We start from the raw sequence: 26,500 nt of genomic DNA, 5'->3' as shown, positions 1-26,500 counted from the left end.
TAAAAAAATGTCTTGCTGTTATGCTCTACTAATTCTGTGGTTCAGGACTTCAGACAGGGCACAGTGGGCATGCGTTGTCTCTGTTCCACATTGTCCAAGACATCAGCTAGGAAGACTTTAACAGTAGCGGGTGGCTCAAAATGACTAGAGGCTGAGGTCATCTAAAGCTTCTTCATTCACATGTCTGGGACCTAGGCCAGAATGACTGAAGCCTGAATTTGGCTAGAATGGTCAACTGGAGCACCTACATGTAACTTGGGCTTCTCACTACATTACTACTGGGTTCCCAGAAAGAGGACAGAATACAAGAATTTCAAGAGAGCTTAGGGAGAAGGGGTGTGGCCTTTTCTGATCTAGCCTTGGAAATCACCTTCAACACTTCCATGTTCTATTACTTACATACAAGTCACTAAACCTGGCTCAGAAGAATTAAACTCTTCCTCTTATTGAGGGAGTGGCAAGGTTATATTGCAGAAGAGCATGTGGAATGAGTGATAACTGTTGTGGCCATCTTTGGAAAATACAGTTGGCTGCAGCATGACTATCCAGTTCCCCGTCAGACATTTACCTAAGAGCTTTAATAACAGTTGATGATCTTTGCCAGAATAATTCATTATGATTTGCAAAGTGATTTATTTTAATAACTCTATCTTTAGGGGCATTTGTTAAATGATATCTTATAAAGTAGAGCTAGGCCAGGTACGCTTGCCACATGGGCAACACAGGGGAGACCCTGTCTCTACAGAAACATTTTTTTTTAATTAGCCAGGCATGGTGGCTCATGTCTGCAGTTACAGCTCCTCAGGAGGTTGAGGTGGGAGGATCGCTTAAGCCTGGGAGATCAAGGCTGCAGTGAGCCATGATTGCACCACTGCATTCCAGCCTGGATGGCAGAACAAGATACTGTCTATAGTAGAGCTTTTCTCTTATTGACTGAGACTCTCTGGTTTCTCTAAAATTCATCTCCCACTGGAAAGACAAAATAATTTATTCTTTTCCTTTAGTTACTACTTTTTAGGAGTTATTTCAAAAGCTGCCTTAAATGATAAATGAGTTTTTATATCCTTCTATGTTCTGGATATCATATTGGACTCGAATTTTTCTTGTTTCATGTGTGATCTTATTGATTCAATTCATTGCAGTCATTTTTCTTTTTGATCCTGAAATTATCCCAGGTTCTCTACTGGGAGCTTGAAACTTGTCCCTGGATCCATTGGACATCCCCGTTAACCTATCTTCATTAGTTTTGGCAGCTTACTTGATTTCTTAAGAAATTTGTAAAAAAAAAAGGCCTGAACTAGAGTTCTACCCATTAGATTCTACCCTTGTCCCTAATGATATGTCACCAAGTTTTGTTTTGTTTGTTTTTCAAGGCAACAGACTATTTAATGTGGTTTAAAATACATAAGTGTCTCAAAAAGTTTCATTGCCCTTTTAAAATTTTCACTCATTAACCTCTAACATTGGCATTGGCTGCAGTTGATTACTCCTTTTTCTTGGAAGCCTCTTCTACTTTGATTCTCTGGATACGTCAGTATTCTAGTTCTCTTCTCCCTCTTTCTGTGTCCTCTTTTCCTCTTATCTAGATAAGATAGATGTTTTCCATGTTTTAGTCAGTGTCCCTCCTTTTTCTCTAGGGTACCTCTTCAAATGCTTTCATGGATTCCTATAACTTCATCAGCTCTCTAGTCATAGTCTGACCTCATGACCTAGTATCCATTTTATTTCTCAACTACCTACTAACAACATCTTTACTCAGATGTCCTGCCAGCTTCTCAAACCCAGTATGTCTTAGCACAGACTTTCTCTCCCTCCCTTCTTGTAGTTTCTTTTAGTTTTTCTATTTCTATTATTAGCATCACAGTTCTACTAGTTGCCTAAATTTAAAGTTTCTGAGTTTTTTTCCTTCCCTTCACATCTAATCTGTTATCAAGAACTGGTGCCTCAAATTTTTTTCTAATACATTACACTCGTCTCTTTCTGTTCCCATTGCTACCATCTTAGTCTTGTATCTTAGTACAATTTCCTTGGACTCTTGTTTTAAGAGCCTCCTAACTAATCTATTGCCAGTCCTTCTATGTCAGTCTATTTGATGCACCATTGCCTGATTAATCTCTCTCCAATACACCTCTGATTGATGATTCTCCTATACTTTAAAAAAAAAAAAAAAGACACACGCATAAAAACAAAACCCAGCAGTGGTCTCTGCCATCTTTGGAATAAAATTAAAGCACCTCTCCCTGTTGGAAAGGGCCTTTAAAGTATTTCCCCAAATTTATTTTTCTTGTCTTGTCTATCACTGTTTTTGCCCATGTTCAGGAAAATTAGGTTATGTTCTTTTCCCTCATATATTTTTTTGACTCTATATTTTTGTACTATTCCTACCTCCTCATATCTCCTATCTTGACCTACCTAACCACCAACTCTTAACTCTACCCATTCCAAATGCTACTCATTTTCAGACCCAACTTGCAATCCATGGTAGCATGATGCATTCTGTTTGCCCCTCAGCCAAAAAAGTTCTTTTTTCTGAACTCTTATGTCATTTTGATCATACTTCCTTATTGTTGTTACTTTCTCTTTCTCTATATATCATACGTTTTTTGAGAGTGTAAGTAGTAAATAGTACATTCTCATGCTTCAGATGGTTACAGCATCTAGCACAGATTATGTACTAAAGACCACAGATACAAAGATAAATCAGATATAGTTCAACTCTAGTGTGAAGGAGGCACCCCTACAAAGTTATAATATAAATTGACAAAAGAATCACAGACACACATAAAGTACTGAAGTAACATAGAGGAAGGATTACTTTATTTCATAGGGAAGTTGTGGGGAAATAGGGGAGGTTTAGTGGATTTAAAATGAATCTGTAAGAATAAGTAGGAATTAAATAAGGTGAGAGAAGCTCATTCCAAGAAAAAGAAATGACACACTCAGAGCCACAAGTACATGAAGCTACATGATATAAACAATTCTGTATGAATAGATTTGAGGTAATGGAAGTTTGGAGATGTCAAGAGGAGATAACCCTTAAAGATACGTTGGGGCCAGATTATTTCAGTCTTTGTTTTGTCATAATAATGCCTTATTTTACATACTTTTCAATTTACAAAGCAGTTTCACATTGATTGTGATTTATAATATGAATAAATCTTTTTTTTGGAGGGGGATGGGGTCTCGCTCTGTTGCCAGGCTGGAGTGCAGTGGCGCGATCTCAGCTCACTGCAACCTCTGTCACCAGGGTTCAAGCCCCAGCCTCCCAAGCAGCTGGGACTACAGGTGCATGCCACCACACCCAGCTAATTTTTTGGTATTTTTAGTAGAGATGGGGTTTCACCATGTTGGCCAGGATGGTCTCAATCTCTTGACCTGATGATCCACCCACCTCAGCCTCCCAAAGTCCTGGGATTACAAGTGTGAGCCACCATGCCAGCCCAGTAATTCTTTTTTAGTAGTCAACAACTCTCTTATTTGTCTAGTTATTTTAAATATCAGAAACCACATTAAATTTTAATTTTTCTTCTCAGTGTGCATTTGGGGAGAGAGCAAGTTACCAAAAAGAATTTCACATCACTATCTTGTTGGTAGTTTTTAAATCAAAATTATGTACTGATAAACTATGCCTACTCTTACTCTAGCCCCCTAACTATGCCATTTCCTATATAGTATTTGATCACCATAGTATAGTAGCATTTTCTGCTATCAAAGATGACTTTTAGCCACTGCTCTATGCCTTTATTCAAAAATAACAAGTTAAATTCTATACTTAAAAAATATTAATTGCAATTCTGTTCTCAGTATTGTGACTTTTTTCTATAAGCTGGATTCTTTTATTAATAATAACTTCTGATATTTTCTCAGTAATATGTATTACCAATCATTCTTTAGTTTATATTTTTAATGGACATTTTAATACAATAATTTGTAAATGTTTTTAAAAATCTGATTCTAGGATGTCTTTTAAAAATGGTGTGACATCCAACTGATATAGAGCATCCTATTTATAATGTGGGCCAAGCACCATGCTGTAAACCAGTTACTATCATGATGATCAGATTGAAAATGAAATTGCATTTCTGTCAATTACTGAGTTGGCAACTGTTCAATATATCTTAGCAGCAAGATGAAGAGCGACGTCGGCAGCTGAGAGAGAGAGCTCGTCAGCTAATAGCAGAAGCTCGATCTGGAGTGAAGATGTCAGAACTTCCCAGCTATGGTGAAATGGCTGCAGAAAAGTTGAAAGAAAGGTCAAAGGCATCTGGAGGTGAGTTAAAGAATCTTGTATCATTCTACAGACAACCCAGAAATCTACAGTGGACCTTTTGGGACTTTTTATTCTTACTTCAAAATGTTGCTTCAAAAGCATAAAGTTTCTAACCTATTGATATGTTGCAAAATACCTAAAGGGAGCATACTAAATCAGAAGATAACTGTTGGTGTTTTCCACATCAACTTTTTGGCTGCATTTAAAAATACTGAAGAAGTACTCTCTTAGAATTTTGTAAAAAACTCATACCTTGGTTTGTGATACCCCATGATTTCTCATTAATTATATTACGAGTATATAAAATGTAATTGAGTCCTTAACATCTAAATCATAGGACGATTAGTGATGAGCTTTGTCGTGAAAGATTTTCACTTAAAACAGGATTTTTACAAAGTACCTTTAACAATATTCTGGCATTATAGCCTGGGATGTAAGAAGTTTATATAGGTCTCATCTCAGTTTCTTCTTAGTCTCCTTACTCAGAGAGGGTCCTCTTCATTCAATATCTGCAAACACTATTTTAAGCTTGATGTTGGGACAAGGGTTATATATGTAATTAAAGAGAATTTTAATTTTACCTTTAGAGATGCCCAATTTGGACATCTTTAATTTGGAACATTTTATATTTTTATTTAAGGGTTGTGAGCTTTTTATTTCAAAGCTATATAACCTACTTATCTACCAAAACATGCCAGGTACTTGCCCTGAGTATCTTAGAATGCAAAGATTACCCTGAAAAGTAGGCAAGTGAAGACTAGAATAAGACCTTAGAGCAGCAGTCCTCAACCTTTTTGGCACCAGGAACTGGTTTTATGGAAGACAGTTTTTCCATGGACCAGGAGGGTGAGGAGGTAAGGTTTCAGGATGAAACTGTTTCACTTCAGATCATCAGGCATTAGTTAGGTTCCCATAAGGAGCATACAACCTATATCTCTCACATATGTGGTTCACAATAGGGTTTGTGCTCTTATGAGAATCTAATGCTGCTGCTGATCTGACAGGAGGCCAAGCTCAGGTGGTAATGCTCACTCGCCCCATTAGGCCAGGTTCTTTTTTTTTTTTTGAGACAGAATCTTGCTCTGTTGCCAGATGCCAGGCTGGAGTGCAGTGGCGCGATCTAGCTCACTGCAATCTCCGCCTCCCAGGTTCAAGCAATTCTCGAGAATTTCTCCTATAGTAATATTTGAGGACTCAGCGCTGGTTTTTTTATCTTGCCCAAATTCCTATATAAGGGGTCTGGGGAGTCATGTCCTACAAACCTTCAATTCTCATCAGATGGGTTTTATTTAACCCTGTATATTGCGACTTACTTTCCAATCTGACTCTGGCATAACAAGGGAGAAAATCAAAATATTTTACCCCAAAACATGTTTCTTTGCCATATCTTGAAATGGCCCTGCAAAGCCGTCACTTGTGGGAAAAATCCACATTCTATAGAGAATCCCCTTGCCCCTTAGTTTTCCTTCCTTTCCAGATCCAGGAGATAATCAGCTAAGAGTCAGGTACCCTTTTACGTCCAGTAAGAAACATTTTACAACCTGCTCCCTCTGAAGCCTGCTATCTGAGAGTTTCCCCTGCACAATAAAACTCCATCTCCACAATCCTTTGTCTTAACCTGAACATTCCTGCCTCAGCCTCCCGAGTATCTGGGACTACAGGTGCACGCCACCACACCCAGCTAATTTTTGTATTTTTAGTAGAGATATGGTTTCACCATGTTGGTTAGGAAGGTCTCAATCTCTTGATCTCGTGATCCACCCACCTCAGCCTCCCAAAGTGTTGGGACTACAGGCGTGAGCCACCAGGCCCAGCCAGGCCAGGTTCTTAATAGGCTACAGACCAGTACCAGTCCATAGCCTGGTGGTTGGGGACCCCTGCCTTAAAGGGCTGAAACAAAGGTAAAGTATTTCTAGGTCAGTAATGTTTCCTCAAAATAAACGGAAACTTATTGCTGTGATTTCTAATTGATTCCTTATATTAAAAGTTTACTGTAGAAAATTCTAATGCTTATAGCATCTAACCTTCTTCCTCATAAATTTGAAAGCTTCTTCCCCACACAGCTATGTATCTGTCTCTCTGGTCTTCTCAGAATATCTATAGCTTAGTTAAATCCATCTTGCCAGGCTCAGTGGTTTCTCCTGTAATCCCAACATTCTGGGAGGCCAAGGCAGGAGGGTCACTTGTACCCAAAAGTTTGAGACCAGCCTGGGCAACACCACGGGACCCTATTGCTACCAAAAAAAAATAAATAAATATTTAAAATTTTAAATTATTTAAATTCCTTTTCACTTTTTTTTTTAAATCATTACCTTCAACCAGCTTACACCCACTACAAAAATGTTTTCTAAAAATTAGCCAGACAAGGCCAGGCGCGATGGCTCAAGCCTGTAATCCCAGCACTTTGGGAGGCCGAGGCAGGTGGATCACAAGGTCAAGAGATCGAGACCATTCTGGTCAACATGGTGAAACCCCGTCTCTACCAAAAATACAAAAAATTAGCTGGGCATGGTGGTGCGTGCCTGTAATCCCAGCTACTCAGGAGGCTGAGGGAGGAGAAGTGCCTGAACCCAGTAGGCGGAGGTGTGGTGACCAAGATCGTGCCATTACACTCCAGCCTGGGTAACAAGAGCGAAACTCCGTCTCAAAAAAAAAAAACAAAAAAATTAGCCAGACATGGCATGGTGGCACACACCTGCAGTCCCACCTACTCAGGCGCTGGAGTGGGACGATCACTTGAGGTCAGGAGGTTGAGGCTGCAGTGAGCTGTGATGATGCCACTGTCCTCCAGCCTGGGTGACAGAGTGAGATACTAACTCAAAAAAAAAAAAAAAGAGAATTCATCTTCCCTTTTCAACTCTGTCATTCAGCTATCATGCAGGATTTTTTTTGCAATTTCTACATTTTCTACTACAGTTTTATAGTAAGATCAGTAATTATTCATAGCTACATTTATGTAATACTGTGATAATTTGCTTTCATTTATCATTAATAATTAAACGCTTCTTTTATCGTAAAAATCTCCAGATATTCTAAGTAAGACAGTAAATTTTTGTCTCCTTCTATTTCTGAATTATAGAAAAACCCATATTCTTATGCTCCAGACAGGCTTCCTGAAGCTATTAATGCTACCTTCCTATGGCATTATAAAGCTGTGTAGGAGAACAAGTAATAATAGGATGAAGAGGCATTTGGCATCTATTTTTTGTTTTTCCCAGTAGTGAGCAGATAACAATGCTAAATGACTTGTAAACTCTGGGAAGGCTAAGAATTAAAAGTCTTATTAATGATATGGGATGTGTCAGCTATGTAGTTGGTCCTATCTTTATAATCCAACTCCACTTGAGGCTAAGCCAGGACTAGACTAGGCAAGGTGACTGTCAGTGTTACAACCCAAAGTGATGTTGTTACCTGGTAATGAAGGACAGTAAAGATCTGAATTTGGCATCATTCAACAGTCAAAGTAAATAAAGTAAACAAAGGACATTGAGGATTGGATCTATAGAGTCGGCAAGGAAATACACACTAGAACAAGGAAAGCCAGGTGAAGTGAAGAGGGAGGGGGCAGAGTTTGACAAATGACTTATGAGAACCTCCTGAGGAGTCAGTTTTCTTATTCCGGAAGGAGACCAAAGTGACCAGGGTCTACTTTTCCCATAGGACACAGCATACCTTGGATGTTGGAAACAGCTACCTGTCAGATGGTAGTCTCTTTGTGAGAAGTAAGGTTGGCCGAAGACAAATGAAGCAGGCCTGTTTCTGATCCTCAGTTGTGGTTCTTGGCTTGTCTTTATAAAGGGATATGGAACAGACTAGGTCTCCTCTAGCCTCAAGGTCTAAGCCATAGCTATTGAGAGTAAGAGTTGTGGAGAAAGCTTTAGGACAAGGAAGAAGGTAAAATTCCTGCCTGAAATTCAGTGATTCTTATGCATTTATTTATCAAACAATGCCAGCCACTGTGCTTGGCCAGGGTTTGGCAAACATCCTTGAAAGGGCCAGAGCACTAGAGATTTTATAAGTCACGTGCTCTCTGTCCTAGCTACTCAGTTCTGTTCTTTGTAGCCTGAGAGCAGCCTTGAACAATATGTGAATAAATGAGCATGTTTGTTATTTACCTTCAAAAGACAATAGGCTAGATGTTGCCCTGGCCTGTAGTTTGCTCACCCTTGCATAGCAAATTCAAAATTCTCTTGACTTTACAAGAGTCTCATTTCTAAGTAAAAATGACCCTGATGAGGTTGGTAAGTCAGGAGAAAGAATTACAAATTAGTGTCCACTCTCCCAGTGTCTAGTAGGAATCATCAGGTCTGAAAAAAAAAATTTTTTTGCTAAGTAGTAGTGTGAAAGGAAGAGAGAGAAATAATTTGAGGCCAGCCTAGATGGAATACTAGGGTAGGAAGATTTTCAAAGCAGTAGTCAAGAGTGATAAAACAGGATAGCAAAGAGATGACATAATAAGGTGGATGCACAGCTTGGGGAATGTATTGAAACATGATTATCACTCAGACTCACTGCCTGAACTCAACTGCGAAATCCTACTTTTTCTGTTCTCAAGCAGCAACCAGCCTCAGTGAGAAAAGGAAACTTACTAAGTTTGAGGTGAGATGTCTTCAGCTTCATGGTGTCCACAGAAAATACATACAAGGTATTAGGTCACCAATAACCGTATATTCAGGCAGTCAAGAGACTTGCATCCTGTTGCAACCAGAAATAGCCTAATTCTCGTGTAAATAACTGAATCACACCTCTCCTAGTAGCTACAGCCTAGCTTTCACTTATTTTCTGTTTGACCTACTTGTGGGGCTAATGAGAAAATCAGGTCGTGTATTACACATGTGTTTTTAATTTTTGCATCATTTTGTAATTGTAGACCTGTGATGGCCTCATTGTAAAATCCTCATTCTAATCTAACAAACTTGAGGGTTGTATGAATCTTACCTGACAAGGTACAGATATTGATAAAGTTTAGTATTTTTGGTTTTAGTTGTATAGTATTGTGGTCAGGGAATAGGGCCTAAATTTCTGCTTTGGGAATTTATAAATGTTTTATGTTGGCCAAATGCATAATAAATTTTTGTTAATGGTCTATGGATACATTTGCAAAGAAGGTGACTACCTTGTTTTAAGATGACATTATGTATCATGCCATATATCACATGTATTATATATTATAAAGTATATTATATATGATACGTAGTTTGTTATTATTTATTCCATAGCTTATCATTTTGGTTTAGTTTAGGTTTGCTTAACTTTAAACTGACATTTTTACCTCTTTTTTATGTAGATAAAGTAGTGTACTTTGTTTAGCATTTCAGATGAAGAAATTTTTTTTAAATTTTGCTCATAAGAATGCATGGGCTGGGTGCGGTGGCTCACTCCTGTAATCCCAGCACTTTGGGAGGCCGAGGTGGGTAGATCACAAGGTCAGGAGTTCAAAACCAGCCTGGCCAACATGGTGAAACCTCATCTCTACTAAAAATACAAAAAATTAGCTGGGCGTGGTGGTGTGCACCTGTAATCCTAGCTACTCTGGAGGCTGAGACAAGAGGATTACTTGAACCCAGGAGGCAGAGGTTGTGGTGAGCAGAGATCACACTATTACACTCCAGACTGGGCAACAGAGCAAGACTCTGTCTCAAAAGAAAAAAAAAAAAGAAAGAGAATGTCTGCATGATCCTTATTATTTCAGTTTTGGAAAATAAATTTATTGAGCTGAAATAAAATCTTAGTCTTTCAATTTTTATTTTCAGCTTCTATTAATAATATATCTGTATTGTATTTCCTATCTTTTGTTTAATTTCTATAGAATAACTTCAAAAATAATGAATTTTATGGGGACCTTTGTTGAGAATTTTATAAGTCATAAGTGAAAAAATTTTTTGGAATTTTTAAGTATGCTTTTAATGATAACTTCATTTTCTGTTTAAAAAAATGCAGATATTCTCTCTCTCTCTCTCTCTCTCTCTCTCTCTCTCTCTCTCTCTCTCTCTCTCAACTGTTACCAGATATCTTGGTTTCATTCAGTTTATCTATAAATGAAAAATATAAGACTGGCCTAATTGACCACACTACTGGGATATCTATTTTGCTTATAGTGCTGTGCAGTGTCAACTGAAATGCACTTTCACATTCAGTGCATATCTAATCCCCTTTTACTTTTTCTTGCAGACTCAGTACATAGCATACTTGCAAACCAGCTTCTGTTGTATAATGGATCTTTAGTTTACTTTCTGCCTTGTTCACCTGGGTTTTCATTGGTTAACCATAAAGATATATAACTGCATTCCCACAGAACTAAAGCACATGTGCATGTGTGTGTTTAAAGATAATATAATACATAAGTAAATATATATGTAGTATCTTTAAACACACACATGCGCATGTGCTTTAGTTCTGTAAGAATGCAGTTAGAGCATTTCTTACAGGTGTTAGGAAATATGTAACATTAACTGTTGAGAAGAATTCAGAGTTTGTTGTAAAACTTAAGTCAATGAATGGAAAGTAGAAACCCATTCTTAAGAAGACCTGAGCTGTACAGATCAGTTTTTACTCTTGCCCTCCCAAATAGTAATCCTTTTATCTAAGGTTAGCAGTACATACATGAACATTGAGTTAACCCACTCAGCATTACCGGTGAGTGGTAGTCTAAATGGCACCTGTAACATCATATAGGAACCTAGCATTGTATAAGTGGGTACAGAAAGGAAGTACCATTTTCTGGGTATCCCTGGAATCTGAAAGAACCCGTATACATTCACATTTCCAGACTTAACTATTTTTTTTTTCATGGCAATACCATCATTCTAGTCACTCAGGCTGGAAAGTTGATTCTGATGTCATTCTCACCCTTACTCTCCTTAGTATCCCTTCTTCCACAACCCAACATCCATTTGATTTCTAAGTTACATCATACCTACTCCCAATTCTTTCATCCTAGGTTAGGCTCTCCATACTGCTTGCCTGGGGGTTATAACAGTCTTCAACCTGCATTTCTTGACTATAGCCTTTCTGTTCTCCAGTCCACCATTTAGGTCAGCATTTTAGCTGACCTAAATGAAGATGGTGTCACGTGCATAGGGCTCTCTTATGCACAGTCCCTAGATCACTTTTGCTTTCACATAAGAAGGCATATGAGAGTGTTAAGCAACAGTGATATTATAGAAATAATTATTGAAGCTGCTGTAAGTTACAAAAGACATAAGCTTCACTACTTATATTACTACTAATAAGTTATACCTACTTATTATACAACTTATATTATTATACAAATTATCAGTTATACAACTGATTACAATAAGGTACTTTGGTTGAAAACTGCTTATGGAGATTGCTGTTAAATTAATCTTCTAAAGCACAGTACTGATCACGTTAGAGCATCAGTATCTCTACATTCCTACCAAGTAAAAGTTAAACTTCCTGTTCTGTCCTTCAAAACTCTCTGTAGGATCTCTATAGTTTTGCCTTTCAAGTCTTACCTTCTGTTATTTCTCTTTAAGTATGCTTGAGCCAAATAGGACTTTACACCATTCTCTGAACATAACCTACCCTTTCCTGCTTTTATGCCTGTAATGCCTTCCCCTCAGTTGTACCTCTTGAAATTCTATACATTTCTCAAGACCTAATTTAAAGGTTAGCGCTTCTAAGAAAGAACTCCTGATGTTACTGTCAAAGAATAATATCTTTATCTTTTGAATTTGTTCTGTACCTTATTTTCACCCAATAACTCCCACCATACATGGTACTATAGTCGCTTGAATATGCTTTTAAGGCAGAATAAATGTCTCATACAACCTGGTATCTCCTCAACATCTGGCAATGTTTTGCATGTTGTGTATACAGTACACAGTAGAAGTTTCTTGAATAAATAAATGAATGTTGAATTCTGTACTCTCACTCTAGATTAATTATATTCAGTAAACATCAGTGTGGGCTTATTGGCAACAAAAAAGTACTGCACTAGGTCTCTAAAAACTATTAAGGGAAGCTGTCTCTAACACAGAATAATGCTGAGGAAGTGTTCTGAACACCTTTTTGACACACAGAAAATATTTGTTACCCTATTTACTAAACTACAAATTTTGGGGATAGTGAAATTGAAGATGCCCACTTCTATGAAATGAGTCAAATAGTTGTGCTGAGCACAGTTGATTAGAAAAGATCTCCCAAGTGATTGAGATTAAATAAGCCACATATAATGCCTTAGCTATTTCTCGGAAAGCATTTAACAATGTTTTTATCGCTACGCTTTTCCCCCTAGTGTGGGGGCTGCATTTCTCAGTCTTTTTTCTTTGCTGTTTTCTTCTTCAAAATGGTTTACACAGTAGATGGGAAGTCTTCAGTAAATGTAAACTATGGTTTATTAGTATTAATGCTCATACTAAGCATTTACTTAGGAAGCCAAGAATCAAATCTAAAGATGCACGGTTTCAGAAGGGGACAGATGTTGAGGGATTAAGCCTCACTGTAGAATTTTGGAATTTCTCAGTTGGAAAAAAAATCTTTGGAATACCACACTATGAATAAAAATTGGCCAATTAAAGAAAAATGAGTTGCAGAGTAGTAGGGGTATACTTCAAATCCCAGGGCTACACAGCTATTTCTCCAAAAGGTGCATTGCCTATCTGCTGGATAGAAATTAAAACTAAATCTCTAATATGCAACTAAAATTGCTGCTATACCTTTTCAAATGTATAGAATTCAAAATTACTTAACCAATTTTATCACTAGGATTTGGAGAGGAAAAATATCTACTAAAAATCTTCAATGTCAAAGTTGACTCCATTTATTAATTATGACCTGAAACATTTTACTAAGGATATAAAAAATTATGTAAGACTTTCTCATTCCCATGTATTTAATTTTGATTCATAATTTTTCCCAGCTTTTGCTCTTCCAAGATTTATTGTATTCGTTGTTTTTGAACTTTCCATTGTATAAAGGCACTGTATATGCTAGTCTCACTCTTTATCTATAACGTTTTTATGATAATGTTTCATTAAAAGCATAAAAGCATTTGTGTTTATAAAAATGACATATATACAGGTTTATAAGGAATGTGTGCTTGTTTATGAATTCAAATCTAATAATCTGATAAAAATGTGAAATTTAGAAATATTTGATGACTTTGTCACCAAACCAATTTTATTTTTGTGTGCCGTTATTAGAGTTACCTATAGATTACACTAAAATACAGGAACTCAGTTAGCTCAGTGATTCAGAAACAGCGTGTGGCAAATTGTCAAAACCTTTGCATCTGCTTTGATGTGATAATTCATGTTTGACATATGAATGTAAAATATAAATGTTAATCCAATAGTGAAAAAGTGACTTAAAACTGATTTCTTAACTTGCTTATCTGTGTCAGACCTGAATTTGAATAACTATCACTAAAATACTGGTTTTTCTTCTTTAGTGTTTTGGATGAATGATATAAAATATAAATAATATACTAACATTATTGCTACATGTTCCTACAGATGAAAATGATAATATTGAGATAGATACTAACGAGGAGATTCCTGAAGGCTTTGTTGTAGGTGGTGGAGATGAACTTACTAACTTAGAAAATGACCTTGATACTCCCGGTAATTTTAAATTATAAATGTTTTGTATCCTGCTGCATGGCAAACTTTATGGTTATATTTTTATAATCTCATCAATAATAATTTATTTTATAGTTTTATTACATCTTACAGTCTCATAAATCATTTAGCTGAATCCACCTTCCATCAATTTTATGTTATTTTGTTTTAGATTGAATGTTAAAATTAGCAATAACATTGGAATGGCAAATTGTAGTTTGCGTTCTCTTATTGCTAAGATTCACTATTACGTTTTATGTTATGTGAGACAATCTGTAGGCTTTCAATAGTTAGTTCCCTTCTCAGCTTAAATATTTTGGTGTGGTGTTGTAAGGTATATGTTCCACATATAAGTCTAAACCATGGGATCAGATTTTCTTATTTAGCTTATAATTATAGTCTTGGTTGTAATATTATTTTGCAGATTGTGTGCTTACCTTAAATACTTAAATATTACTCTAGTAAATGATTTTACAGATACTTAACTGATTACAATAAGACACTTTGTATAGACTGCTGTTAAATTAATCTTATGTCTTATATCAATAAATCATTTTGGCAATGGACCTTTGTAAGTTCTTTTAAAAATACTTGCTGGTGGTTTTTAATAGGTGAGTGTTTCAAATGCATTGCCTTTATAAGCCAGCAGCAAGTAGCAATCCTATGCTTTGTATACCTGAGGGGTTTCATAAATGCTTGTTGAATTGAATTCTTACAGCAATAAAAAGTATTTGGTGATTTCTTTAGACTTAAAGGAAGGAGGCAAAGTCACTAACATTTCTCTTTTCCTGTAAAAAGCTAAAGGGAGTAAGAGCAAGCTTTCTTTTTCCTATCCCTGGAATTCCCCTGAAATGCTAATATCTGTTTCTTTCCCTGTTGAAAATAGTACTATTATTTCAAGAAACAGGTGACCATGGTTTTCCTATAATGAATACTCAAGAAAACACATGCCCTTTTGTCAGTAGCTCCTTGATGGCCTAGTGTTAAATTAAACTATTGGTAAATAGAAGTCAGTATATTTATAATTGTGCAAGTCTAAAAGAATGCTGATATTTAAGTAAACTTTTTAAATGTTTAACCCAAAATTAGAACTACATTTTACTTCTTTCTGTTTAAAATACTATAGAACTTGGTTAGGTTTGATTTTTCTTTTTGAAAACATTATTGTTGTTGCTTAGTCACCTTCCCACCATAGCCACCACCAAAGGCTTTATCAGAAACTAATAACATCTTTTTAATGCTGAGGACATCCATAAGTACAGGATTGAATTTTTTAATGTTCAATTTATGGAAGTATAAAATCAGTAACAATATGCAATGTATATATCCTGATTCTACAGTAGTTTAGTAACACAGGAAACATTAATGATTTCTTAGGTAAAGTAAGGGGAGAATTTTCTAGTTTCAGCTGTAGCAACTTTGGGGGACAATTTAAACATTTATTAATTTTAGTCCTAACAGGCTTGACTCTTGTCCTTTTTAAAAACTTTCTTCCTGTCTAATATTTTCCAAAAAAGACACATCTCAGCCTTCCTCTTTGGAGTTAACTAATAAATTGTTTATGGCTCCCAAGCATGCCAGTAAGTGTTGGCATGTAAGTAGACAGGCCTCCCAATTCAGTTTTATGGTTTATTTTGTGGCAGTAAGAAATAGGAATGCAAACTAGAATCTGGAAGCCCATAGAATATATTATGATTTTTATCCTTGCTTTATTTTCCCCCTAAATTTTTTTCATATGTATATAAGTCATAATGTTTTAATAATAAATTGTTTAATCTTTATCTTGATTTGACCATAGTTCATCAGATATTGTTTAAAAGAGAAGCCTTGCAATTTAAACTGACCAATTTGCATGAAAGTAATGACAATAGCATTTATTAAGAGTCTTATAATTAGAAAAGTTATTAATCTTTATGAAAAATATCATCCACCCAATGGTGGACATATCTATTGCAACCATTTTATTAAAGAGTTGCCTTTTATTAATTTAACATTTAGTTGTGTTTCTACTCACTTTGAGCTATTTTATTGTGAAAGATTAATACACAGTAATACATTCTATGTGAATATATATATCACATTTAAAATGTGACAATCTTTATTGTATTTCTGCCATCTAAGTAGAGGGTATTTGTAAACTTATACCCTGTTTCAGTGCTGGTTATATAGGTACATATATAAACACTGGATTCTAATATTGTATATATGATGATGATCTAAGATAATGTTAAGAACTTGTTTTAATATGGCATTTATAAGTTAATTTACTAAAAGAATTAAAACTATAAAATAATATCCCAAATGAAATCTATCTCTTCTTTTAAATATCTAGTTTGTTATAATAGCTTATTTTATTATGTATAGCATACAGTGCTTATATATATATATATATATATATATCTCACATAGAGGCTTAGGTTTTTAGGTAAGCATTAGCTACTATTTAACTACAGTAACACTTAAGTTTTCTTTAGAAATGTTGACTGTATTCTTTAAGGGGAATGATTTTGGTGGGGGAAATATACATATGTAAAGAGTTTTTCATGTGTCTAATCTACTAATATCCTATTCTTCTTTCTTTTAAAATATAGTAATACCTTTCTGAGCTTACCTAAAATTGACAGTCTGCATATCTAAATGCATCTCACTCAGTTATTCATGGTATTTGCATATTTAACAGAACAAAACAGTAAGTTGGTGGACTTGAAGCTGAAGAAGCTCCTAGAAGTTCAGCCACAGGTGGCAAATTCATCCTCCAGTGCTGCCCAGAAAGCTGTAACTGAGAGCTCAGAGCAGGACATTAAGGTAAGTCTTACTCGTTTAAAACATTTGGCTTAGTATCTGTGTCTTCTAGTTTCTCCTGGCAGTTTGTAATTCTAAAAACAATTTTTTACCAAATTATTCACCAATATTAAGATTAAGGTATAAGAAATTTTTACTGGCCTGGTGTGGTGGCTCATGCCTGCAATTCTAGCACTTTGGGAGCCCAAGGCAGAATTAGGAGTTCGAGACCAGCCTGGGCAACATATGAGACCTCACTACTAAAAGTAAAACAGCCAGACGTAGTGGTGTATGACTGTAGTCCTAGCTACTTAGGAGGCTGAGGTGGGAGGATTGCCTGAGCCTAGGAGTTCAAGGCTACAGTGAGTGGTGATCATGTCACTAAACTCTAGTAAGGAGGTAGAGCGAGACCTTGTCTAAAAAAAAAATTAATTAAAAAATTTTGTATTAAATAGCCAACAAATATATCAATATGGTAATCAGTATTCATATACTATTTTTCAGGGAAACTACTACTTTAAATTGCTATTTCAAGTAAAAATAGAGGCAATATGGAAACTTCTTGAGTTCTATATGTATGTATATTTTGCTAAGAAGAATATTGTTAAGACTATTCTAGCATATTTTTTAAATAATCCTCAAACTTCTGCCTATTTACAAGAACTAAATGTGTGTTATTTATAAGAATCATCACATCTGAAAATGGTAATGGGAGTGAATATAAATGTTTAAGATAACTTGCATATGTTTTGTGCCATTATGCATCTTACCTTCTATAACAGTTTAGTCAAAATATTATTAGACTGTTTATATTATTCCCACCCACATGTTCCCCCACTTCCCTCACAGTGATTACTATTTCTCTAGCTTTAGGGCACTTCCAGTCCTGTATAACTTTTCACCCACCTGCGGACTATGGGGACTGCCCCGCTGACTGAAAGGATTTCCTTCCCCTGACACAGAGATGCTTTGAAGTCCCAAAACAATGACTTTCATTGCTTTTCCCCTATATTGTCAGTTTCTATAAATTGGTGATGAAAGTGTATGGCAGCACCAGAGGACTTTTGGTCTCTATCTTTGAACAAAAGGAAGCCTGGATCAGGTCTGATTTTTTTGCGTTCAATTTAGCTTTCTGCAGTGGATTTAATGCAGAATGAAGCTGGCCTAAGAATAATACAATAGATTGAAAAGGCTAACTGAATTAGTGGGTTTAGGGGAATACATTTGTAAAGTGGCAGAAGTCCCTAGTCATAAAAAGGTTTGTTAAGATGGGATTTGCTGGCTAATCGCACTGATATTTTAGCATGTTGCCAGGCCTAAAAAAATTTAGCTGTGTTTGTTTATTTTGGTAAAGACTCGAGTTTTAGACCATTGGATAGTTATAACAGTAGAACTCTATTTTTCTTTAAAAAAAAATAGAATCAAAGCCAAAATTGTTTCTATCATAACTATATAGCTAGGATATTATAAGCATGATGTTAATGATAAATGTATTAGATAACTTTAAAAAAATGAAATAGTGTTATTTTCATTATTATGCTTTATCTGTACAGATAAAATTGGTTTTGCTTTCCAAAACACTCTTAAATAGTAGTCTTTAAAGTTATTCCAACAAAAGGTGTGCTTTAAACAGCTTTTCTTTGTATGAATCCTTTTAGTTAAGATTTTGAAAATGGTGTTTATAAAAACATATAGAGTCCATCTGTTCTCTTGAAGCTTTCAACATTGATTTGGGTTTTTATTTTTTTAATAAAATGCAGTTTACACATTTATAAATGAGGCATTCTGTGTTTGTGGAAAAGGATAAACTGTTACCTTCCCCTGAGGATTCTGTATCCCAGGCCTCCTTGAGGCTAGAGAATAGGCCATTGGAGGGCTCCCTCATTACCGATTGTCTCAATGCAAGGGAAGGGCAAAGTCTTGGTAGCTTTTGATAACCAGTTTCAGCATTCAGCAGGCTTAGCTATTAGTCATGCATCTTAGCCTTTCCCTATTTACTTTCAAAACACTTAATAAAAATAATAAAAGATTAGGTATAAAATGAAATATTTGTTTGGTACACAGCACTTCGGTATCTGCAGCTTCCACACACTGCAGTGGTTCAGTCTTCTGGGATATTTCTTGTTGATAGAACCATTTGAATTTGTTACCAGTATTAACATAGGAAGCTCCGGAAAAGATAATTGTAGTTTCCTTAGCTGTAAAGGGCTTACTTACAAATCTGGCTTTGGAAAGTTATAGCTGATGAAATGCAGTTCAGTGGGGTAGTATTATAATCCTACCTTTTAGCCTTCATCCAGCATTAGTGGTTTATCTCAATGGACATAAAATTAGAAACTAGTTCTCGTTGTCATACAAGTCTGTGGGGCTGTACAAACCGATGACACAGAATAGTGGGGGAAATAGGAGGCAACATGGCTTTTAAATGATATGTATCACTGGGGGAAGGCACATTTGCATCAAAGTTATCAAGAGTAAAACCATGTGTCCCAAAGTTTGTGATTACAGGCAACAGAACTTGCAGTTGAGCTGTTGAAAGTGCTTTAAAATCTTTTTCTTGCAAAAAGTTTCTAAATCATTGTTATCCTAAATCAGTAAAAGTTGCCTTACTAATGCGTATTTTTATGTTTATGAGATCAGAACTCTCTTATTATGTGTTGTTTTACTTTTAGAATGGCACAGAAGATCTCCAGACTGAACGATTACAAAAAACAACAGAACGTTTTAGAAATCCTGTTGTGTTCAGCAAAGATTCTACAGTCAGAAAAACTCAACTTCAGTCTTTCAGCCAATATATTGAGAATAGACCAGGTAGAAATACTTTTTAAAATATTTTCCCATCTTTCTTATTATTTAACTATATATATATATATACACATATATATATGTATATATAAAATAAATGTATATATAGTGTTTTATATATATGTGTGTATATATATATGAAAGCTGGTAATGTAAATCTACATTTCAATACACAAATATCAAGCTTTATAATAATTTTACATGTCTTTCCTCTTTTTTTTTTAAGAGATGAAAAGGCAGAGATCAATACAGGAAGATACAAAGAAAGGAAATGAGGAGAAGGCAGCGATAACTGAAACTCAGAGGAAGCCATCAGAAGATGAAGTGCTTAATGTATATTAATTTTTTGTGTGGTTTCATGATTGCTGATAATTCCAAACTGTATGTGGAAATAGTGCCTTTATTTGTTAAAATGAGATGTTAGGTTTTTTAAGATGTCAATCTCCAGTGCATTCAAAGCAGAGTGAGAGGGGTGCACTGTTGAATTAGTCTGCAGTGTGGTGATAATTGTCAGATAAAAAAAAATGAATTTTTCAGAGTTCCACAGCCCCAGTTTCCTTGAGACATTTCCATCAGGGCACTTCCCATAAAGAGATTCCAGTATTGATCTACCGGGAGGATTTTAATTATTACAATAGCAGATACCGCAGAGCTGCAGTTAGAGGGAAAAGTCACATGAGACCTGCTAGAATTTCTCAGCCAACCCATTTTGTTGGCTTGGGTTAATGGGTGTTCAACCTTTCCATTATCCAGATCAGCCGTGAATTACTAGCTGAATGATGTTTGCATTAATATAATATATATGGTAATTTCTTCACTTAATTAACGGGGAGGTTCAGCTCAGTAGGGGTATGGGCTGATCATGTGTAAAATTGATTTGTGAGGGAAATATTTGATAGACCGCAGGGAGAAAGCTGCTTTTGATGGACAGCTGCGGGACAGAAGCAGGAAGAACAAGTTTTAACTTGAATTTTTGTCTGGAAGCATAGCTCTCTTTAATAGTACTACTTTTTAAATTATCTACAGTTTTTCTAAATATTTTCATTGTTTTCAGTGTTAAGATAGTCTTTGTTGGATTTTAAAATCCTTACAACTACACTCCGTGTCACCAACTACATTTTAGAACTCTAAAATCTCATTTTAAGTTGCTTACTTTAGAAGACCTGAAAAGGTATGAGCTAGAAAAAAAGAGCTCACTGAAAATCCTGATGAAGTATTTGGTATAACTTTTAAGTTACAGAATACTTAACTCTACTGAGTACTCACACTAAAGAAACCTGATTATGAAATTTCTTTCTATTTTTAACTGAACCAATCAGTAAGAGCAATGAAGTTTATGTGTTGCTTATCACTTCTGCTTCCTTATATATATATTTTTTGTATTGTCTTTGTAAACTACTATATTTGTTTTGTCAGTCTATATGGGAATGAGAAAAGAAAACATCCCTTTTGAAAATGCTCTGCTGTCTGTCAGATTCAAGAAGGATTCACCAGATTATCCCAGATTTTAAAGTTACTGTTGGCATTTATTCTGTTATTGTAATTTTTTTCTGTTACATTTTGTATTGAGCTGAAAGAATAACCATTTTGTATAATTTTTTTTAAAATACAGTGACTTTTAATATAGAACTATCCCCAAAAATTTAGTTTTATGACTTCTTAAAATATTTTAACTGTAAATTAGTCAACTGCCATAATCAATTTAACAATAAGTTGGTATAAATTGAGGTCTCATATGAGTACAAATTATTTACCACTTCAAAAGATATGTAAGTCATACATATAGATAGACATATTTATTCATCATGAGAATTCTAAAATATGCTCATAATTAACGTACTTCTTGATTTTATTTCTTGTTTAAGGAGTAATGAAAAATAATTCCGTATAGCTTCTAAGAGATTAATATGCTAGGTAGGGAAGGGATTTGGCAGAAGAAGGTTGTTCACATTTATTTCTTTAAGTGCTTATGATAGTACTGGTGATGGTAAGAATAATCACTTAATAAATTCTTCAATATTTCTTAGCTAATTAGGTTTCTTAGCCCCAAAAATGTTAAAAGGTAAATAGGTAATTCAAAGGGAGCCATAATTAATCAGTTTTTGTGACTATACTATAAATAACCCTGACTTTAATGATTTAAATTTATCATATGATTGTAAAAATTAAAGGTATACTGGCACATATATGTAAATATATGTTATATATACATGTATTTTTAAACATGGATGGTTATAAAAAGTAAATTTTCAAATTAAAATTCAAACTTGGCTAAATGGAAGATTAACCAAATCAATATATGAGTTTTATTAGATCCTGTGTAGCAAGGTTTGAAACCACCTGTCAGATTACTATTTACAACTGTAATAATTAGTAATCAACAGAGTGTCATTTTAAAGTACAGAAGCCAGCTGGAGGGAAAACTGTAGATATTGTGAACTTCCCTTTTTGTCATTTTTAAAGTATTTTAAATAATATAATCATTTTAAAAAAAACTCTCTCTTTAATTTTATATTTCCATAGAACAAATTTATCTGATTCTCTTAAGATGGATACTTTCAAGGTCAATTCTTTAGTAAAACTCCATTTTTGTGTATTATACTTTTGAGTTAAAAGTATCATTGATGTTTGTTTTGATAATCACAAAGGGGAAATTATCTTCTGTCTATTAACAGAGTAAGTGCCAAGGGTAACTTTAAAATCTGGGATAATCTGAAATAACTCTGACTTAACTCTAAGGAGAATTTTTTTTTAACTTAGCATTAACTTTTAAAATCTGGCAAATCTGGCTGTGAAATTATAAACATACTAGTAAACAGCTGAAGAGCTCTCTATTTACAAAAGTTTGTTATATATAATACATATGAAAATTTCTTGAATTACAGAGAGTTGCTTTTTGCTAGTAAGGGTGATCCTAAGGGTGTATTTGGTTCTCTAGGTAAGTGCTTTACTAAGTGTTTGTAGAAAGGAAAAATGCAACTTACAAGTGATTTTTTTTCCTTCCTGTTTGTTCTTGTTAACAGAAAGGGTTCAAAGACACCAGTCAGTATGTTGTAGGAGAATTGGCAGCACTAGAGAATGAGCAAAAGCAAATTGACACCCGTGCCGCGCTGGTGGAGAAGCGCCTTCGCTATCTCATGGACACAGGTACGGTGCCCAATTACACTGTAAACAGTTTTGGCAAATTGAGCGTTCACAAACTCTTATAGAGTTTTGGAAGTGTGAATCTTTGAAGCCTGAATGTTCAGCAAAACTGCCTTGAAAATAAAAAGGCTGCGATTTGCAGCCACCTCTCTGGGCCCTGGTGATAAGAGTGCCTTCATGGGAAGTGATAACTCGCACTGATACCGTGTGAGCCAGCACTATTGAACAGTGTGCTCATCCATGCAGAGTTGGAATACACATCTGTGCCTCATTGATATGCCACTGCTTAAAAAAAAAGTAAGATCTTTACTGTTCTACTGATTCATTGGGGAAAAAAAAGATTTGGCCAGCTAAAGCCATGTACTGCATGAAACAGAGCACTGTGCATAGGGGACGGCTCCACGGACTAGATCACTGAAATTTGAGAATACTATCTGGTTACTGATGCTCCACAATTTTTTTTTTTCAAGAGAACAGGTTTTTAAAAGTCTGTAATACTTTGTGTCACAGTTGCATTTGAAAGGATTAACGTATAGCAAGGTTTGTAAAGATGGGTTAGAGCAGCAAGTTAGCTCCTAACCAGAGGGCAGATTGGCATTTGATGCTGATTGCCCATGGTGATTGAATAGATCCAAGAGCACAATAAGCAACTGGAAAGGAAGTGTGTGTGTGTGTGTGTGTGTGTGTGTGTGTGTGTGTGTGTAAAATGCTGCCCTTGCAAAGAAATTAAAATGTGAAGTAAATCATTCATACCAAATTATAAGTAAGTAATATTAAGAAAAAAAGTCAAAAAATACAAGTGGAAAATTCATTCCTGTAATCTAATTAATTGCTTTAATTTTATGGCAGTGTTAAAATAAAGTAGATTAACATGATTTAGGATTGGGAAGCTTTCCTGAACTTTTTTTCTCTATTCTCCAAAAATATATTTAAAATAAAAGAACTTCTCCAAAAATAAGCATTTATATGGGGCATTTGAAAATGCATAGATTAGTGAAATCAGAACATATTAGAACTAGAAGAAACCTTAGGCTTTATCTGGGACAGTGGATTTCATACTGTGTTCTCTAGAGTCCTAAATCTTCTTCAGAGGCACCTCAGGGGCTTCTAGGACAATAAGGGAGCAGAAAGCAGACAGGCATCTGGATTCCTTACCTTACTTCAAATAGAGTGGCTCTGAGTTTATTTATCTGCAATAGTGGGCTTTATGAAACAGTTCATTTGAAAAAAAAAAGGTTCTACTGCTCAAAATTTAAAACCAAAAATACTTTTTTAGAAAAAACTATTACTTAATATTCTCATTATATAGATGAGGAGACAGAGGCATAGGAAATGCTCAAGATCAAACAGATCACCACATGGTAGACATTGGATTAGAATTCAGGCTACTAGGACCCTATCATACAGGACCCTTCTTGCTACACCGGAATATGTAGACCATGTATATCATCCCCTAATAAGTTAACATATATGGCTCAGACTTATACCTATATACTTGTATGAATTCACCATGGACCCATAAACCAATGTATTGTTTATATTTGCATTTTTTTCTTGGGTTTCTAGAGGATTTTGAAAATATTAGCTATGGTAGCTATATTAAACATGTAATTACTGACTGAATAATATTTGTAATATATTTTTAACTATTTCCTCTAAATATTTTAAGGAGACAGATTTCCTTTTTTATTTTCCAAACAAATGGAACTTAACCACCTTCCCTGATTGTATTGGATAAATTCGATGTTACTATACAAGAAAACTTGTGCCACTAGTGAAAAAGCTATAAATCCTGTTTCCTCTCCCTTTTTAGCACTTGGAACCTGATTTGTTGAGGGTTCTTACCAAAATAGACTAAATTTCTCCTTCCTACCCAACATATCACTAGTGAAGCTTTGAAATGGCCCCATTCCAACCATAGATGCTTTATAATCTGAAAGACAGTCATAGAATACAGATTGAATCTAGAATCCTTTGGAGCTTATTATATTTCTTACTTCACAGGACAGAATCTGATCCTGACTGGGTCTGCTACTGCAGATTTAGACCGAAACTGAGTTGGCCTCCCAACTTCATAAGCTCCAAGAATCATCCTAGACTGTTTTAAACCTACACCAGCACAAATAATGTTTTAAGATTTGCCTAAAACCTAGTATCTGATGTAAGAGATAGGATGTTACAAAGTGAAAGCATATATTCATCCTTTCCCTTTTTGGGTTCCAGTTCATTCCAACTTTTTATTTATTATAATAATACCTTTTTCTGGTATGTTAGACATTTCAGTTTACTTTCTGATTCTCAGCCTAGAATTAAGCAGAGCAGATAGTACCCATGTTTTTTGTATGATGAGACTCAAGATTAGGGGAACAGACTCATTTAAGATGATCTCATTAGCAATGGTAGAGTTAGGGCTTGAACCCAGGTTTTCAGCTTTTCTAGCTCTTGACTCAGTCCCCTTTCCCCACTGCATCTTCTTTACGGAACAAATATACTTTATATGCTATTTCAGTTTTTATATACTTGTAGATACTGACTATATTCATTTGTTTGCTGATTTGAAATTCATATAGTATAAAATTAACCATTTGAAAGTGCACAATTCTGTAGCATTTAGTACATTCACATTGTTGTATAATTATCACCACTGTGTATTTCCAGAAGTTTTTTTTATCACCCTAAACATGAATCCTGCACTCAGGAAACAATAACTTTCCGTTTCCTTCTCCCCCAATTCCCTGGAATCTCTAATCTACTTTTTCTATGAATTTGCTTTATTGTAGTTATTTCCTATAAGCGGAATCAAACTATTTGTCATTTTGTGTTTGGCGTCTTTCACTTAACATATCTTCAAGGTTCATCCATGTTGTGTAGCATGTACCAGTACTTCATTATTTTTTATGGTTGAATAATATGCTATTGCACATTTATACCTCATTTGTTTATTCATTCATCTGTTGATGGATATTTGGGTTGTTTCCACTTTTAGCTACCATGAACATCTGTGTACAAGTGTCTGTCTGCATCTGTGTTTTCATTTCTTTTGGGAATATACCTAGAATTGGAATTTCTGAATCATATGGTAATATTGTACTCAATTTTAAATGAGTTGTTGAGATTTAGGTAGAATTCAGAATACATTTTCCGAAAGAAACACTGTTCTAAGTGTCTACAACCCAGACAAACCCACAAAAACCTGTTAATTCAAAATATAAGTAAATAATACTAATGGTTATTTTAGATCTGAGTCCTAGGCTTCCAGAGCTTGAGCAATATTGGATTTTAAGCAGCATCCCTTTGACACTGAAGCTCCTTACATCCTGTGGGGAGGCAGGATGGGTGGGGCCTGGATAGTGGCCCAGATTGCTGGGCATTTCTCCTGGCATGTTGGTAGAAGGCTCTAGCAAGACAGTAGGAAAGGAATGTAAAAGGCTCATACAAGAGGGGGAAATGCCAGGGATGAGAATGGCAGGAGCTGGGAAAGGGCAGCAACGACACAGATAGAACAACTATGGGATTTATATTTCTGGTTCCTTCTGAAATTGTTCAATAATCCTAAATCAGTGATAGTTTGAATACTAAGCAGCAATACTGTATATGTGATTGTGTGTGTTTTTTTCTTTTAAACTATATTTCAAGGCATATTATTTTCTGCCATTTTATCTTGGGACCTATAAAATCCCTATGCAAATACAAGTGATTTTTTTCTCCTCAGCTGTTAATGGTGTATATGTTTGTGTGTGCCTGTGTATGACTGGTTTTTGAGGAAGAATATTTTAGTTTCTAGCACTTTAACTTTGTAATGATTACTTATTTGGGAGCAGCAAAACTTATTAGTTAGGAACATCTATGTGTTCCAAGCTGACACATTTTATGTAAGTGTACTGCTAATGGATCTGTGCCAGCAATGTTGTAACCC

At 35.2% G+C, this 26,500-nt stretch overlaps 1 protein-coding gene across 50 annotated transcripts in view; it reads left to right on the top strand.

The window, feature by feature from the left end:
• EHBP1 (EH domain binding protein 1) overlaps positions 1-26,500 on the top strand; it is a 388,496-nt gene that overhangs the window by 318,026 nt on the left and 43,970 nt on the right. For 16 of the 50 annotated variants that reach the window (XM_054244907.2, XM_054244906.2, XM_054244905.2 and 13 more), the window contains 6 exons: positions 4,123-4,270; positions 13,750-13,857; positions 16,535-16,659; positions 19,308-19,446; positions 19,667-19,773; positions 22,464-22,587. In XM_054244907.2, the coding sequence (XP_054100882.1) occupies positions 4,123-4,270; positions 13,750-13,857; positions 16,535-16,659; positions 19,308-19,446; positions 19,667-19,773; positions 22,464-22,587 (751 nt within the window). The remainder of the gene's footprint in view (positions 1-4,122; positions 4,271-13,749; positions 13,858-16,534; positions 16,660-19,307; positions 19,447-19,666; positions 19,774-22,463; positions 22,588-26,500) is intronic. The other 34 variants (XM_035272471.3, XM_035272470.3, XM_078349232.1 and 31 more) reach the window with 7 other exon arrangements.

The sequence above is a fragment of the Callithrix jacchus genome, chromosome 14, assembly GCF_049354715.1.
Source record: "Callithrix jacchus isolate 240 chromosome 14, calJac240_pri, whole genome shotgun sequence".
Classification (NCBI taxonomy): domain Eukaryota; kingdom Metazoa; phylum Chordata; class Mammalia; order Primates; family Cebidae; genus Callithrix; species Callithrix jacchus.
Note: the sequence above shows the minus strand (reverse complement) of the source record. Positions and strands in the feature narration are given on the sequence as shown.